The sequence below is a fragment of the Dicentrarchus labrax genome, unplaced genomic scaffold (assembly GCF_905237075.1).
Source record: "Dicentrarchus labrax unplaced genomic scaffold, dlabrax2021, whole genome shotgun sequence".
Lineage (NCBI taxonomy): Eukaryota > Metazoa > Chordata > Actinopteri > Moronidae > Dicentrarchus > Dicentrarchus labrax.
Genome location: NW_026136707.1, coordinates 3,254,811 through 3,273,542, shown reverse-complemented (window position 1 = coordinate 3,273,542; position 18,732 = coordinate 3,254,811). Strand labels below are relative to the sequence as shown.

Genomic DNA, 18,732 nt, shown 5'->3' with positions numbered 1-18,732 from the left:
TTTATATACAAATAGGAGTCAAGGTAAGGCAATCAATGTATTTGGTTATGATTAAATATTAACAAATGTCACGACATGAACATCAAAAATGGCACGAGGCTAAGTTACAACAAAATAAATTCACAATCAGTTGTAGTATACCGTATGAGGAATCCAATAATATCCATGATGAGGTTCTATATTGTTGACTTGTGATTAGATTAAGGCATTTACTCTGATATATATATTCACTTATGCAGCATTGTAGTCAAACTCAATATAATATGACTATTTTCATGATTATCAAACTTTACAGTTAGTTTGGTTCTGAAAACAAAACACTGTAAACTGCATATATTCCCAGTGAGAGCCAATAACTGAGCTGAATAAATGTGTCCAAATGAATCAAAAATCTCATGTCAATAGAAACATATTGTCCATTCAATCAAACACTCTTACTGGATGACAGAAAACAAGGCATGCAACATGCAATAAATAATAAGTGGGGTGATGCGTGTAGTTTTTAGTTCTGGAATATATATTTAAAACGGGATCACAAACACAGCATGTGGCAAACAAATTTAAAAGCACAAACATTAAAAAGAAAACCTCTTTGCTGTTTGGAAGAAAGTTCAGGACGTTTCCAGTTCACACTTTTCTTAAATATTATCCAGTAATTCTGATCGGTTAACCTGAAAAATATGCTTCAGTTTATTTCTGAATATTTCTCTGTGACTGCATTAATCTCAACATGTTAACGTTATTTTGTAAACACATGAACTATTGCACTGTGATCTGTGTCGTGTTTGCTTTCTCTTCGTTTGTATCTCACAAACTTTTTTTTTTTTCTTTGCCTGTTTGCAATCTTCAGTAATGAGGATCAGAAATAAAGCATGAATGCTACTAGAGACTACAGATTTCCAAGGCAGCGAAAGTCAAAGGCTTCTTATTCCAAACTCATACTGAGGTATCCTTGCTAAACATCAAATATATAAATAGCCAACAGGCTTCTTAAAAAGGTCCTTTTGGAAATGTTTTGGTTCTTTCACAATGGAAAGGATGAGAGCTGGTAGTTGTTAGTGGGACAGTTACAGCAGAGTAATACTGCCACCGTCAGACAATCACAATCAGTTTCTTGTAAGGACACCGACATTTCTCTTCTTAGAACGAGATATTTGTCTTTAATAAATTATTAAAGATGCTTTAATTTTATTTTAAAAATGTACCCGCCTTTTACTGTTATACAGACATTTCAGAGCTTTAAAACAACATATCTTATTCTTGTGTCATTATAATAAAGGTACCAGTAGAAAAATAACCAGTTAGGGCAACTATTGATTATTTAATGTGCTACTTTTTAAATTAACTGTTTTGTCAATGACATAATTAAAATGACCATTATAATTAGAATCTAAGATGAAATAATGAATCTAAAAACCCAACGATTATCAGTTTATTGACATACACGATAAAGAAAAACAAATCTTCATATTTGAAAAATATAAAATAATCAGTGGTGGAGAGTAACTAAGTACATTTACTCCAGTACTGCACTTAAGTACAGTTTTAAGGTAGTGTTTACATTTTCACTACTAATTCAACTACACTACAATACAGAGGCAAATATTGTACTTTTTACTCCATTTACTTACATTTATTTGATAACTTTAGTTGTTAATTTGCAGATTCTGATTAATAATTAAAAACATAATCAGCAAATATATTATTATTATTATTATTATTATTATTATTGTAGATTAAGATAAAACAGGGAATTCACAAGCTACTTCTGAAAATGGCCAGAGTGTTTTTACTTTATACTTGACTTGTAGAGTATTTTTACAATGGGGTATTAATACTTTCACTTTGTCCTTTGCTAGAAATAACTGATCAATGTTCTCCTGATAAACTGAATCATTTTTTTCAGCCCTATATCTACTTGAAGTCTAAAGAGAAGACAGCTGTTTGTGTGGCTGATCAGATTTGTCTCTGGTGTCGGTGGCAGCTTTATTCTGCTCTGCCCACTAACAAAAGGTACCCCCTTTCAGATCACCATGACTCTGAGGAAGAACTATGCATTGTGAAGTTCGTGCTCTGTATCAGTTTTGCCGACCGCGTCGGGATTGGAGAGTGGGTCCAAGTCAGCAAACAGGTTGAACCACGCCGAGAGATCTTTGGACGTCCCTGCTGTCTCTGTAAAATGAGGATAAATGTCACTCACACACTGCCGGACATTTAAAGTTGTGGTAAAAAAATATAAAGACCTTCGTTTGTTTCTATAAAGCAACTGGTTGAGATCCAAAATTATGAATGGAAACAACCCACAAGTTCTCTGAAAATACCCATAAACACAGGTTTGAGTTGGACACGTCTCTTTGAATGAGTTAGGCTTTTATTTTTTTTCTTTCAAGTCTTTTCATATGTTTTACTCATTTGTCCCACTCCTACCTTTCATTGCTGGCTTAGGAGGGTTCTGATTGGCTCCAGATGAGTGCTCTGTTGCCTGGGCGATGGGCTGTGGAACGATCCCGGCCCAATCTGAAAACGGAGACGCAGATTTAGATTAATCATCAGGGGACGCTTAACGTGCCAAAGCATGATTCAACAAATAAATCATCACACCCTCTCGTCCCACTTATGATGTGGACGGATGTTGTGTAACAGACACACAAACCGCAAATAATCATTATAAACATAAATCACGGGGCAGAATCTCAGCTGACATTATTACTGGTTTATTAAATGAATTACAACTGTGGAGGTCTTGTTTCGGGCGAATTTATTTTGCTTTCATCCTTTTGTGTATCCAGAGAAAACAGTGTGTAGCAACCCTAAACACCACCAGTGAGGACATGGAGGAATGTGCTGTTGATTTTGTATTTTGTGACAAACAATCTAAACTCCAAATACAAACAGATGAGCAGCCTTTTGAATCCTTTTGTGTATTAGTATATTATATTTCAGCTCCAGCATCCTCCAACTAGTGTTAGTTTAGCAAGTGTGTAGGCAGACATTTTGATGAAAAGGCTAAAATAAAATCTGTTAGAAAAGGTTGTCAGTTTAAGTTTTAAAAGCTGGAAGTGTGACTGCATCTGAATGTACTCGACTCGTGAGGATTTGGGGATTTTCTTCCTTGAAGATTTGTTATAGCTTTGTTTTCACATTCTTGATCTCAAGCCAAGGGCTCTATAGTCAAGAATCAGTCAAGTTTTTGTGACTCTGAGAAGCAGGTTGTTTTGAGGATTTGCCTGTTTTGGGCTCCGGGGTTAAATGAAGGTCTCTGCTGCCGTGTGCTGTTTCTTGCTGGAGTGACTTCTTTGACCACTTATCTCTCCTATACTCTTCTTCCTTCAAGAATCTTGATAACAGCAAAAAAAAAACCCATCTATCTCTTAAGTTCTCAACCTCTTGAACAAGCTCCTTCCTGCACAGTCACGGCAGATTTATAGGTGTTAGTGTTGAGCATATACACCTGATGTTTTGCTTGTCAAAAGTTATTTTGCACTTACAAGTCAGTCCCTGCCTGTGTGCTCTCCTACCAACACTTGCAAATGGATTACAGCTTGAATTAGCTTTATGCTCGTTCAGTTTTCTTAAATCTTTTTATACTTAAACCAAGTTCTGTGCAGTTCTGATCGAATTCTGTTGACGGCTCCTTGGGACTACACGCTGTGACTGTTTCTGTTTTTGAGCTGTAAGACCAATTAAATGTGGGAAAAAGTCAAGCAGGTTCAATATGTTTTGACAGCATTTTAAAAAGGTGAAGATTGATCAGCCCTGTGTGCGTCGTGGACCAGCTGGACTCTCAGCCTCCCTTTTCAAAACTCATCGCAGTCTTGCCAGCCTCAGATCCCATTGTCCATATGCTTCTCCTCAACCTGTTCTAAAACACTTGAGTTGGGGAAAAACAAACTCCAGACTTGTTCCTGTTTCTAGCACTTTCTTTATCAATGATCATTGAGGAACTACTGTGACTCTGAACCATGCAGGAGTTATAGTCCCAAACCACCAGCTAATTAACCATTCATAGTGTCAGACGTGTTATTAACTGATATTACATCAGTCTGCTTCATAATTTCACCCGGGAAACACAATACAGTACGTTTTTTATTACTTTATAGCTTTAGTGGCGCTACTCACAACCCTCTTATGTTGAAAATGGGCAAAACGGTATAAAAAAAAGAACAGATGAGGAGCTCGTAGCCAGTGCCCAGGCCCGGATGAAATGGAAAGTAGTTGGCAATCAACTATGGGTAAGGAAATCTAATTGCCATGCTATAATAGCCTCCTTCTATTACTTGGACAGACGTGGGTTTGATAAATCATTTTGAAGCCACTTTTCTCCTTGTGTGGAAATACTTAGCTACAATGGGGGAAATGCCTGTAATTTTAGCTGAGCTTTTGTTAATGCACTCATTCATGGAAAAACAATGTCACTTATTTAGTCTTCAAGCATATTTATCTACCCCAAATATTTAATTAAATTGGGATAATGGTGGCTAATTTAGATGTTTTTTGGATGGTTTTAGCTCGGAGAGAAGTTCTCCCTAACGGTGGAAACCTGAAGTGTTCTCATTTTGACAGAAAAAAAACCCAATTAATTTTGACAGCTAAAGAGGTTATTGGACCAACAACTCTGGTTCACTCTTTGTCTGGATCACACAAGCACAAATGCACACACAAACTGACCTGAGAGGGAAGACTGTGTATTATTCAAACTCTGGTCCAGCAGCTGAGACGGTAGAAAGAAGGAGTTTTCCTTCTGCTGGGCCTCTGCTGATCTACCTGAGGCTGCACTCGTTCCCTCCTCGGGGTCTCCAAACACTTCCGTCCACTCTCGAGAGAAGTCGCCCTCATCCACAGACATACTGCCCAGGATCTCATTCAGAAAGGCCATGCTGTCCTTGTCCTCTCCCTCTAACTCTGGATAGGCAGAGAGAAGATCGTCCTTCCCTAGAATGATCAGGTAGAGTGAGGACTTAATACATAATTATGTAACATTAATACACTAATGTAACTAATGATTTACCTTTGATTGGGCCACTTATTTTCCTGGGCTGTTCCTATTTACTTCACACAGAAACTATTAACTAAACTATATATACTGTGCTGAAACAATTCAATCAATTAGTTGATTGGCAGAAAAAAAATTGCTGATTTGATAACTAATCAATTGTTTAAGTCAATTTTGAAGCAAAAATTCCTAAATTTCACAGGTTCCAGCTTCTCAGATGTTAATATTTGTTCATTTTCTTTGCCTTCTATCATGGTAAATTAAAGACTGTTGATCAAAACAAGCGACTTGAACACATGGCTGTGAGCTCTGGGATTTAAATGTTTCACTATTTTATAGACATTTTATAGATTAATATTCAAGCAATAATCTGCTTTATTTCCATAGTGTATATATAATACTGTAAAAACTGTGATATAGATGTAATAGTATTGTCTTTTACCTTCTCTGGTCTTATCGCTGGTGTTTTCATTTACTAGCGAGATGAGTCTAAAAAAAAAACAACACATCAGTTTATAACATTTTGCGCATTCATAAGGCAACAGATGTGTAGAAATATTGCTTTTATGTTCAGTCCAGACCGGTTCAGTGTTTTATAAAGATGTTCCCTGTTTTCACTGTTGGCATGCGTGTGTTTGGTCTGCCTGCATAAAGATCAAGGTGAGATAACTCACTGGTAGTCCGCGTTCGCTGCTTTCTTTCCATCTTCTGCCGCTGCTTTAACTTTCTTCTTCCCCTTCTTCTTAGCCAGCTTGTCCATGGGGTCTTGTAAGGTCTGCAAGAATAAGAAACTCACTGATATTATCATTAACTGTAGCAGTGTCAGAATTTAGATCTGTGCAGGTCAAGATGATTCACTGACCTTAAGTGTGGAGAACTCATAATGCTGACAGCCCTTGAAGCTCTCGTGAATGGCTGCCATAGTGTGGGACGTCTTCTCCCAGAAGTGCAAAAGTGTTGTCTGAAACAGTAGAACAAGCCAAGGTCACACACATTCAGCTGCTTGTGTTAAAAGCAATGATTCAGTTCATTTGCTTCTCATGTCTAGACTGCAGTGTCTAGCGTGGTCTGAAGTTAAATCTCCATCTCTTGAATTGCTTTGTTCCCTTCATGTTTGTCTTCCTTCCTGGCATAACCACATGTGGTAGAGCCATTGAAAACACCCTATTTAAGATCAATGGAGTGTAAACTGGGATTTGTGGTGTACCTGGTATGTGGTTAAAACGTGAGAGAGGAGGTTGCAGCGACTGGCTCCCAGCAGGTCCACTTTCTGGCAAACATCATTCTTCAGTTTGTCAAAGCTTGTTTTGGTAGTGCGCACCTGGGCTTGAACCTGAGATAGAGTTGATAAGAAAATGTCCCAACTGAAGGTAAGCAGCCAGTATTATGTATCACACAGGTTTGAACATTGAAAACAAGCACTGGAGTTCACGTTTGTGCAAGTGTAAGTAACTGAAGTGTAAGCATTTAAAGCATGCTGGGTGCTTGGAGAGAACCAATGGACCATCATTCAACAGTGTATTCTGCCCTCTAGTGGCATTTTTTGATAATTGTTTTTTCCCTGATTGTATGCTGTTTGTGTGATCTTAGCAGCATATTGGGTCTGAATTGAGTCAATCTAGTAATTAACAGCAAATATTTCTAAGTTGGGGCAGTGATATTATTTTCCTTTTCTCTCATATTCTGTGTTAGCAGGTTTCTGACATTATTACTCTTATTATATTACTCTGGCCAGGAAAAAACATACATCACAGGGACAGTGGATGGCAAGCTGAGCAAGAGGATACAGTATATTGTGACCTGTAATTGCTGGTGTATAAGCACAGGTGCAACTAATAACATTAAATGGTTAATTGAATGTATTAATTTTTCTACCTTAAGGGACAGCTTAACAGATGATTAAGCATGGGACAATATGACAAAAAAATTCAGATTATTTTGACTAAATATTTTTATATTTATTTTTATATCATGAAAATATACTAAATACTTTTAAAATGGCACTACTGGAATAATTTTCTTATATTTTGTTAAGAAAAACACTTGCATATAGGCACATCATCCCCCTGTTCTGTAATTTGAAATCTACTATTTCCACACAAAAGCGAGTCAAGCCTTCAGCCGTGGTGACGGGCTTAGGATTTTGGAATAGCTGGAAATTAATATATATAAAACTGTATGCTGGAGAGCTCGAAGGCTTTTTTCAAGTCAAGCCATGTGAGGATATTCAGAATAATCCTGATTCACTATTATCACGTGCCTTCATTCTAAGTGATCTATTATGCTTATCAAACTAAATGGAATACAGCGATTACATGTTATTGGTTATACCTGTGCTTTCTGCTTTGACAGAACAATGTCCGTGTGACAGACAAACCTTGCGGAATTTCTCCATTTGTTTATGTGTATCTGGATCCAACTCCTGAGACACATCCTTCATCCAAAGCAGCGCTCCGCGGTACTCGGTCCTGGACTGCTCCATTCGATTCACCGTCAGCCACGTGTCTGAGATTGCTCGATAGCGAAACGTTTCAACCTCCTGGTACAACCGGCACAGAGGGTTCCTCAGAGCCAGTCTGTAGGATGTAGTGTCAAATTTAGTATGAATGTGACAAATTTGACATTAATTATCATTACCACATTAGTTTTAGACATTACTAGATCGTCATACAATTTATAGTGCACAGGTAGAGTCCACTTTTGTTGATCCTTCTCAGTTAGGAAACAAAGCAAACTCTAAACAGTAGATAAGTACTTTGTCTTATTTTTGAGAAACAAGCAGAAGCAGAAACAAACTCACTAGCAGGACACATTTGTTTACCACAGTTTACCAGTGTTTGCAATTATTTTCCAGTATCCTAAAGGTAACACAATAACTCTAATATAATATTGTATTAATGTTAACTTAACTTGGTATTATCAGACATTATGTGTGGTTGTTTTGTTTCATATTTCTAGTTAGCAGACTGTGACACAGATTCAGAAATCAAATAAATTAATTCCATTTTGTAATAGAGTAAATGTATCACTGCTGTTTTATCTCTGCTCTGTAATTGTTATTATGCAAATCCTGTTTGTGAACATTACCATAAATAAATCTGGGATTACATTAGGACAAATAAGATACTTCTCTCTGTTCTTTTTTGTAATAGTAGGGGATAAAATGGACTGACCTTTACATAAAACTATTTTCTAGTACAGCTGTAACTTTAATGTGAATTGTCTGGATGTTTTCCTAAGGAAGTGCCATACATCTGTCATACCTACCTCTGTTGGGAGGAAAAGCAGAGTGCTTTCCCTGTGGCCTGCATTATCTTTCCAGCCCTGGTTTTATCCTGTGAGCCTTGGGAGCGCAGGAAACGACCCAGCTCATTCTCCTCCTGAGAAAGCACTGCACAGCAGAGATGGTGAATGTAGTCATAAGATTCAATCTCGTACAAACTTTGCTATTTAACTATATACCACATTTCCATTAGTTTCTGCGTCTTCTGTGTGCCTTTCTCCTGGTCAAACTGAGACAGAGCCAGCAAAGCCTAGCTCTTGCTTTTGTGGACATAAAGTAGCTTGCTGTGCAAACATTGGACCAACTAAAGTGCTATCAGTTTGTGTGTCTATGCCAGTTTATAACTTAAAGCAAGAGACAGCGTGCATTTTATGTGACTGACGGCAAGGAAACTGTTACTGAGATAGTCTTGGCCATAATTGTAGCGTGAAAATTGGATACTGGCAAGCTAGGGTTATGCCAGTATCCAATTTTCACGCTACAATTATGGCAATCTTTAACCAAACTCCTGCATTGGGGCTGGAGTCTGTTTTTCCAGAGTTGTCAAGGGATTAGAAGTGCTGGTGGCTATGAGAATCATACTCATTAAGTTCCTGCAGTAGCAATGCTTTGTTTTCCCTGAGAATGACAGGGGCACCGCTATGTACTTGCTTAGCATAGATAGAAAACTCTGGTTGGTTGTTGGTCCTGATCGGGTGTTACCTGTAGACTGCTGCACACTCACATTTGTAATGGAGGGGTGGTAATTGGGAGGATTTGTATGCCTGATTTGACCTCTACTGGTCTTTTGTTAGTAGACCTCTTAGTGCTCTCTAACGGCCACAACATTGAAGCACAAGGTAGTTCATAAGGGCAGCTGGTACCAGAACACCTTTAGGCGGAAGATCGATGATCAACTTTGTAGTTGTATCGTCTGATCTGGTAAAGAGTAGCAGAAATGTCAACTGATCATCACCTGTCGATGGGTTCGATCAGGTGTTGAGGGAAGCTGCCGGAACTGACCTGAAGAACAAAGTGATGAGCTCAAACATCCAGAAGGAGCTCGGAACTGTTGCTCCTTTGCAAAGAGTCAGAGTTCCTCCTGGATGCCTCCTTGTGGAGGTCGTCAGGGCATGTTCAATGTGTCCTCCTGAGAGGATTTAGCTGGGGCTAATAACTGACAGATGGATATTCATGTTCATAGTCCAAAGTATTGGAGTAAATACTTAAGTATTTAATGGACTACTAATATGATCCACTCTGTCAACAGTTTTTATACTATATAATACTTATGCTGTTTATTTGAACGTACGGCAGATCCTCCTCTGGTACTGCTCGATGACCTTCAGTAGCTCCATGCATGTTCTCTGGACGGAGTGGAAGACCTGCAGAACAGAAACAATCGGTGTAAACCTAAAGTCAAACGAACAACGCCATTGTGGAAGTTATTCTCCATGAAGTGAGACTTATTGTGAAGCACACTGTCTGAATATGCCTTGAGTTGTTCATGATACCTTTTTTATTGATTTTAAAAAACTACACTGATGAAACATTAAAGCCTTTTCTGAGGTAAAAATAGAAGTATTAAAACGTCACATCAAAGCTTTAAAAACGAGCTCTGTTATGTAGAAATCCAGTTTGAGTGGTTCATCACCTCTCTTATTGAGGACAATGCCTGAATTAAAGCTGGATGTTTTAGCTCTTATGAGGTATCGATTTCAGCCTTTAAATTCACTTCACTGCCGAAATGGAGGCATAGATGATGGAGGTTAGAGAGGTGGCTTAATGTAAGTTTCAAGCCTCGAGCAAATACTGGCACAGTGTGAATCAAAAAGCCATTTTAGTCACTGCAGAGTCCACCTGAGGGAAAGTATCTCCTGTGTTTCTTAATGTTTCTGCGATGTGATTGAGGCCTATGGTAACCAATCCTGACTTTCTGTTCCCGGAGTCACTTAACATACCACAAGCCCCCCGCCCGCCCCTGCCCTCGACACTTTCACATTTCTCCTAACCTCCAGCTTGGCATCCAGATCTGCGTCTGACGCCACCACATGCTCGTCCTCTTTCTTCCCGGTGACCTTGATGAGCGTCTGTTTGGTTTTCCAGTACTTCTGCTGGAATTTGTTCACCACAGACGAGTCTTGGCTTTGGATGAAGCGGTCCAGATAGTCTCGGGAGTAGCCACTGCAATGACACAGGGGTTGGACCGATGTTAAGACTTCTGCTCTCTCTCTCCTGTAATGATCTGGGTTAGAACTCATTGACTGGTGTGCAACTGGGTGTAAACACAAGAGGTATATACTCACAAATGTCCTCCCTCCATGTTTGATGATTACCTGTAGGGAAAGCAGAGCAGCTTAGAGTCCTTCTGCATAGTTTGACAGACGTAGTTGGGCTCAAGGACACTTTTTAGCAAACTTTTAGCAAACAAAAGTCAGCAGAAAGCTTGTTTCCGTTTTTTAAATTACAGCTAATTTGTGTAAAATGTGCATCACAGAAAATGTACTTTGTGAAATCTGTGTTTTTCGTCAATGCCAACATGGTAAAACAAAGACTGTGTGTAAATTTCGCTCTATCATTTTAACTCGATCACATTTTAGTGGTCAGAAATAGTGACTTTTTTTAGTAAAAGCTGATCGTTAAAAGGTTAGAATACTTTCCCTCGATACGTCAGTGAGGTGTTCGGTGTCTTCATTGTATGTCTCAACAATACAAACCAAACAGAAGCACAGTATAATCTCCACATTGTTCATAACATTAAGGATTCAAAAGTCTTTCAGCACAACATCAGCCTGGATACAAAATAAAAAAAAACACCTGTGGCACAACCAAAGAAAAACACCACCTGTATGTTAATACACTGAATCCTCATAAAGTTAACTAAACAACATACATACAGATACAAATGTCTATTGCAAGGTGGGGATTATTGTAAAAACTGGGTAGCTTAACCTATAGTATCATAATGTATTAGTTGATTTATATTTGTTGTAATAATCTAAACCTACAGCTATCAAATAAATATATATTTTCCTCCACAATGTAGAATAATAAAGTAACATAAAATGAAAATACTTTCCACCACTGAACCTTATGCAGGAGGTGACTCACACTGACTTGTAAAGTAAAGAGCATATAAAGGCGTGAGGACCTCTCCACTGCAGCTGTAAGTCACAATAAGGTGTGACTGAGGTCTTATTTGTGTTCCTGCCATCCCTCCCAGCAGCGTTCAAACACTAACCAGAGCACATTTCACTAACAGAGCACATCCTTAAAGCTTTAAACGTTGTTGACAACAACAGCAGCAGCTGGGTTCCAGAAAGCTGCTGTCCATCAGCGACCGAGGACGCAATGAATAAATAATCACCTCATTTCACGCGTCACGACTCATCTTAACGTGATGGGATATGATGCTGCTGCTATAAACGCACAGAGGGAATACATTGTGGCAGAAATACACACTTTATATCCGGATTTAAGCATCCGCATATGAACACTACACACAATACATCCGCGTCGCACCAGAATAAACACAACGCCTGACTCACCGCACCGAGGCAGCGTCTCCCTTCCTCATCGCCCCTTGTTATCTGAATATCACCCCCTAATATCAACACATAAATGAGCAGATATCTAAATAAAAACCCGCAGTGATGTCGCACACGTACCTCTCCGCGTTGATAACATGTATTAAACAGCAGGTTATATTCCTCCCATCGCCTCTCTCTCTCTCTCTCTCTCTCTCTCTCTCTCTCTCTCTCTCTTGTGTGTGTGTGTGTGTGTGTGTGTGTGTGTGTGTGTGTGTGTGTGTGTGTGTGTGTGTGTGTGTGTGTGTGTGTGTGTGTGTGTGTGTGTAGGCCCTGCTGCACTGTGCACTGTACACACAGCTGCTCATTCACTTCAGCGCATTGTCCTCTCTGCACGAGACACGGTGACGTCACGCACGGTGCCGCGCGCATCCCGTTTCAAATGTTTGTCTCGTGCACACAGGTATTACTGTGTGTGTGTGTGTGTGTGTGTGTGTGTGTGTGTGTGTGTGTGTGTGTGTGTGTGTGTGTGCACTGTTTGTCTCGTGCTTGTGCAAAACTGGTTTGTAAGTAATAATGAAAACAGACATTAAGATGTTTTTTTTTTTATTATTATAAAGTTAAAGATTTTTATATTTACGTGCATATTTTAAAAGGTTTGCAGATTTAATTTGATTTCCATTGTTTTCACTTCTCAGCAGATTCTAATATAAAATATAATGTACTGTAATCGTGGCTGGATTAACATGTTAAGGCGGAAAACTTTGTTTCAAAAATGTGTTTCCTGACACCTCCAAGTTCCAGTTAAACTTTCTCTAAACAAAATGTTTTAATTAACAATAGATCACATGACTGTATGTGAAAGGTTGTGATTGTAGTGACAAACAAATAATTATCACCCGACTATACAGAGTTTCTGCACCTTTTGATTAAATGATTTATTTATTTTTTAAGCCCTCAACTTTTAGATGTTTTGTTGTCACTCTCGCTGCTCTCATCAGTGTCATTTTCATCAAAAAAATGTCTAAAAACCTACTGAATGCTCCCAACACAAATCCTTTTGTTATCAACTAGCAGGTGAACATAGTGGAGCATTTATTAGCCAAAGAGCCAGATATTTCCCTCAGGAGCTGTTGGAGACCAAAACAAAGTAAGAATGAAAGTGAAAATTGGACTTGGGAGTCAATCTAAAATGAATGCTGATGTCGTTCTGTGTCTGCTGGATCAATGAACCAGCCACTGTTTGGTCACGTGTTTAATCATGCAGTATGTTTACAGTATATTATATATTTTATGTCAGTGTTGTGTTTACAGTTTGTTGTGCTGCCGCTAAGTGGCCAAAAGTTAGTTGATACAGGTTCAAGTACAGATCATACGGTAGACTAAACATACACGTTTATTCTTTGCCCAGACCCCCCAAAACCAGCAAAATATAAACTGTTTTATTTAATTATAAACTAGAGCTGCACAATTAATCAAAATATTATTGAAATCTCAATACAGCTAAGTGCAATATGCAAATCCACAGAGGGCACAAGTTTGTAATAAAGGTAATAAAAAAAACACAAAAAGACTACAAATCTTGATCTCCAAATTTAAGAAAACATTGGTAGAGACCTAAAAAGATGTCACATCAGCGTTATTTTAATAATTTTTTCAGTAAAAATTAAAACTTGTGATGCAAAAACGATCATTCCCACTCTAATTGTGACTCATATTCTAATAATCTCTCGCAATATCTGTCAAAATAATCGCAATATGATGTTTTTACCATATTGTAAACTAAAATGATTTATTTGTGGGCTGCAATTTTTAACTATTCTTTGAAATTACACTGACTAAATGATTAACAGATTAATAAAAAAAAAATGAAAGCAATAATTAGTATGCTGGATGAAGTTAAAACCCTCTCTAGTCACCCATCAGTGTTCAGTTCTGTATCCGTCCAAAGGATGGCAGTGTAACATAAAAGAAGGACAGTGCACCTTTTTAATAGTCTCCTCTCTCCTGTTTGGGGCCCCGAGCTTTCATCTGTTGGCTTCAATTTATTTCATCACACTATACTGCAGCTGATCTAATAGCATGTACATTTTGTTGTCACCTAAAGGGAATTTCTTGTCATGCCTCCAAATTGATGTACCTGTTTGCAGCCTTGGACAGTATTTGTGCTGCACAGTCACAAGGAGTGTGTGAGCAGCATACAGCTCAGACAATTTTTACAGATCAGCACACTGACTTACATTCAAACAGTAGATTATGGATTTATATTTGGAAAGTGTGTTTTATGTCGATCTTTGCAGACTTAATTTGATTATCACCAAAGGAACATTGAACCCTTTGATCCTCGAACACCCTGAGGTCATTTTCTGCACAATACAGCTCGTTTTCATCCGTTATGCAATATGGAAATAAGCATTTTGTGTTTATTAGTTTATTTTGCATCTTTAGTATCATGATACCGCCTGATTTCCCAAAGGAAGTCCTTCAGCTTGCCTTGGCGCCCTTCCAAACCCTGACCTCTGACATCATCTCAAGGCTTTTGATATGGGCAGATAGAACGGCACATCTCTTAAATAGAGGATATAATCTCTATAAAGACTGGTGTCCTTCACCCCATCTGATCCCCCTCCTGCACTTACCCACCTAATCGGAAGGTCCGAGATGGTATCAAAGCCATTTGCATTCACTTAAATAAGACAGGAAAACAATCAGGGCCCTAAATTAAGTGATGTTGTTGGGGGTCTAATTCAATCAGGACTGAGTCAGAGAAATTCCTTTCCGGTATTGATCAGGGACAAGCCTCAATGTTGATTTTCTGTGACAGTTCCTTACTCCAACTGGTGTGCTGTGCTTCCTTTTGTGAGATTTTCTTTGTATACATCACACTGTGATCAACTGTACACCAGCTAATGCCAGAATGACCAACACACTGAGTGCAATTTTCTGGGACACAGTCTAAACCAGACTTGAGCGTGCCCTCATTATGAAGGTTTGCAACCCCCCGAGAGTGCCCGACCTGACCCCAAAAATTGCTCAATTGACTTTTTCCATCTGCAGTTATGTGTGGTGATGGGGAACCATGACATTTACATTTGCACTACTCCAATATGATCCCTTGCTCGGCGCGAGTTTTCGACACAGACTATAGCTCAAAACAGGTCACAGGATCAAAAGTGTCTCTTGCCCGGAGGAGCCACTGAGTCGATCCTTTCCATTTCTGCACCAAATGGTGTTTTTCTCTCTCTCTCTCTCTCTCTCTCTCTCTCTCTCTCTCTCTCTTTCTGTGTCTGTCTCACCAGTAACTTGCTGGAACACATTTAGATCCTGAGTAGAACTCCTCAGTGCCCACTCATCACTCTGCGTGGTGTTTGAAGATTACTACGCTCAGAGACATCCTCACTGGGCATCCAGGCAGCTTAGAGGCCAAAATCCATAATCCCTTACCCTTCATGGGAATTCTCCATGCACTTCAACATGCTGAAATACAGCCCCGCTGCAGCAGCCACTCATGGTCGAGGAACTACTGCAGCCGGAGGCCGAGATAGATGGATGGCATGTCTCAATGAATGTGGGAGAAGTGGAGGAAGTTAGATTTAAAAATAAGTTATATACCGCAGATAGTTTCTGCCCAGAAATCTAATCTAAACAGATGTTTCTTGCAAGGTGTTTTATTTCTAATGCATGCACACTACCTCAGTCCATCTACATGCACTGGTTACTGTTTTATGTATACGGTAACAGCCCAAAGGATATTATTTACTGAAAATATAGGTGGGACTCAGCAGCTGCACAGCTTTTCTACAAGTCGTCTCAATAAAGATTTTCCTCTGAGCCTATAATGCCTTATTAAAAAGCGTAAATAAATGTAGTTGCCTGATTTAGTAGTCAGCATGAACAAGTAATATGTAAAGTTCAGCTGTTGTAGCTGAAGGAGCGGTGGGATTTAATTTTTCCTCCTCTAGGCTACACTCTAATGCTTTGTTAAAAACCATGTAATAGCTTGGGGAGTTTGTCTTGCAGCAAACAAGAATAATAAAAGTAATCTCATATTCACATTTGGTATTTTCTCATTATGGAAGCGTTTCTTTACAGTAAACCCTTTCCATTTTTTATTTTTAATTTTTAAGATAAGAGAGAGAGACTAAGGAAAGGTCAGATCAGGTTTTAGTCAAACATAAGGTAGCAGAATCACATATGTTGTTCCAGTGGTTTCTCACTCTGCACCATCTGTGCACACATTTTTTTGATTAGCACAAAGTCCAACTGATTAACAAGGATTTTATTTTATTTTTTTCTACTTTTCCAGTGGCAGTTTGCAAGGACACGTCCATTCCCTCAGACGACATATACGTCTGCCGATAACATGTTGAGCTCTAACTTGGACAAAATGTCAGTGTGAATGCCCTTGGTCAGCGAGGAGCTGGACCGCTACCCAGCACTACCGGCCTAACCTGTATCAGAGCGTTGCAGCTCTGTCTCCCCGCTGTTTGGCATGCTCCGTGGCACCGAGCGCTGAGGGCAGAGCGTGTCACCGAGCTGGCACCGGCCTGAACTCGTTCAAGGTTACTCTTTGATTTAATGGTGATGCATTTTTTAAAACCGCATCATCCCTCTCTCTCTTGCCACCGCGCCTAGTCCATCTCTGTCACAAACACTGGCTGTGCGTCTCACCTTTAGCAGTGGAAGCACCAGGAGAGGTTGTTTAAGATATAAATCAATGGCAAACGAAGCACCCGACTCCGGTGCAAGCTGGCCCTGATTGTTTTACCTGCCAGCCTGTTTTAAAGGCAGGATGGTGAAGGAAAACTATTCTATATATTTACACAATGACATGGGAAAACGGTCTACTCATCATGTAGACAGCTTTTTATGTGGGTGCCTACAATTAACACTGACTACAAAGCCCTGGCGTTTTGATACATAACCAGGTGCTGTGGTGAAATGTAATACCTCAGTGATTTTCTCTTAAGATGTACATGATGGAGAAAAGTATCAGGGTGTTTTTAATTTTGTCTTTGTCGAGTATAAATAGCATCACCTAGCTCTATACTTCAGTGATGCGTCTGACAAGGTGATATTCAGTAATCATCAGCTCTCCTGGCTGTTGTTTCAGTAAATATACACTGACAGCATTGTGTATCATAAAAATAGATATTCAACCAGTTGCTCTTTTTCTCTGAGGTGCAGCTGCTTGTGAGCGAGTCTAATTGTCAGGGGTTAGCATCTGTGCACACTCACACACCGATATATCGAGCTGATCAGACAACATTTAACTTTTCTTTTTTTCTCTTTTTCTTAGCTGAAATGAAATCTGAGCTATTCAGACACGAGAACATCAGCCTTTGTGTTGTGTGGCAGCCTGTTATGGATGGAGATGAGGATTTCTGATAAAGTGATAAATCAGAGGATAGAAACGGGCCATATTCATGAGCCATGTAATCCTCTTATATCTCATGTCATTTTGAAAAGCAAACACATCTTTGTCATCAACACTTGTGTGTCTGGTTTGATGAAGCTGCCTCTCTCAAGAACGGGGGAAACTGCGTATTTGCCCCTCCAACAGAAGGTTGATGAAAGACCTGATGAGCAGAAATAGGTTAACAAGTTAACAATAAGATACTAAGGGGGACTATTTTTTTATGGGGGAAACCATGAGAAGCTCCGTTTGATTGTGATCAACTCTATGAAGATAGAAACAGGCACTCAATGTTTTTGTAAATTAATCTGTTAGATTTTAGAGTTTCGGCCTGATAGACACATCGCAATGCAGATCTATCGTTAGAAACACAAAGGCTGTGAGGCTGTTGTGTCTTGTAAAACTAATACAATTCTATATTAACTCTTCAATTGATAGTTTTCATGAAACAAAGTATAAATCCAGTAAGAACTTCAGGCTGAAAGTTGCTCTCTAAAGTTAAAGCTCTTCCTATAATCTGATTTATATAAGGCTGGAACAAATGAATATTTTAATTAGCAACAAATCTCTTATTTTTCATTAGTTTGACTCGTTGTTTTGTATATAAAAGGTCAGAAAATATTGAAAAATGCTCATCACTATTTCCCACAGCCCCAGGTTACAACTGCTTATTTTGCCCCCCCAAAAAAAAACAGACACACAATCCAAAGACTTTCAATTTACAAACATATATTAAATAAAAGTACATTTTTCACAATCGAGAATCTAGAAACCAGAGTGTTTGACACTTTTATTTGATAAATGACTTTTACACACACACACACACACACACACACACACACACACACACACACACACACACACACACCTGTTGCATATTCATCCTCCTCTGATGCTCGTCATGACTGCATTTCTTTCCTTATTTAAATTGAAGGTCTAATGATGGAGGCCGTTGTATGCTGAACAGACTGTAGAGCTCTTCCATACAAATGTGTGATTTTGGACCATAAACATACATTAATGAGATTTGCGTAGAAACAATGGTGGTTGTGATTGAAGTCATTTATTAGGTAAAAAAAAAAAAGATTTACTGCTCCCAGCTTCTAAAATGTTTGTTTATATCATCATAAATGGAATATCTTCGTCTTTTGGACAGCTGATCACCAACAACATGCGATGGGAATTTTACACCATATTCTGATGTTTTTAGATTTAGATTGTGATATAGGGTAAATGATTAATTAATTGAACAAATAAGTGACATCAATTAGCAATTTTTTGTTTAAAATTAGTTGTTCGTTGCAGCCCTGTAAATGACTATAATGATTAATTGACTATCAGAATCCTGATCTTTCATTTGACTAATCAACACATTTAGTTGGAGCACTAGATTGATATATTGACAAATAATGTTAATAATAATTATACGCATTACAAGAATCAGTGGGTCAGTATGACACAGATACAAGACCAGACAACGGGTTATTTTGATCCAGACACAATAAGTGCAAGTTTTACCTTTAAAACTATTACA

At 38.7% G+C, this 18,732-nt stretch overlaps 1 protein-coding gene across 2 annotated transcripts; it reads right to left on the bottom strand.

The window, feature by feature from the left end:
- Nucleotides 1–24: 24 nt before the first annotated feature.
- On the bottom strand, nt 25–12,140 carry ica1 (islet cell autoantigen 1). Of its 2 annotated transcripts, none has more exons than XM_051406311.1 (13): nt 11,924–12,140; nt 10,562–10,591; nt 10,268–10,439; nt 9,568–9,640; nt 8,261–8,384; nt 7,371–7,569; nt 6,201–6,326; nt 5,856–5,954; nt 5,668–5,768; nt 5,436–5,482; nt 4,669–4,932; nt 2,428–2,517; nt 25–2,172 (listed from the first exon to the last, which is right to left on the bottom strand). In XM_051406311.1, the coding sequence occupies exons 2-13, from the start codon at nt 10,576–10,578 to the stop codon at nt 2,051–2,053; spliced, it is 1,434 nt and encodes a 477-aa protein (XP_051262271.1). In that variant the 5' UTR covers nt 10,579–10,591; nt 11,924–12,140; the 3' UTR covers nt 25–2,050. The 2 variants fall into 2 exon arrangements, with proteins under 2 accessions (XP_051262271.1, XP_051262272.1); XM_051406312.1 differs by lacking the exon at nt 11,924–12,140 and adding an exon at nt 11,804–11,917.
- Nucleotides 12,141–18,732: the final 6,592 nt, after the last annotated feature.

Bases quoted from the DNA above. Each gene is read 5' to 3' on its own strand.
- ica1 (XM_051406311.1), bottom strand. The intron at 7,570-8,260 runs GTAGGTATGACA...TACATCCTACAG, and splicing joins TGCTTTTCCTCCCAACAGAG to ACTGGCTCTGAGGAACCCTC. The intron at 5,769-5,855 runs GTCAGTGAATCA...TTATTCTTGCAG, and splicing joins ATGAGTTCTCCACACTTAAG to ACCTTACAAGACCCCATGGA.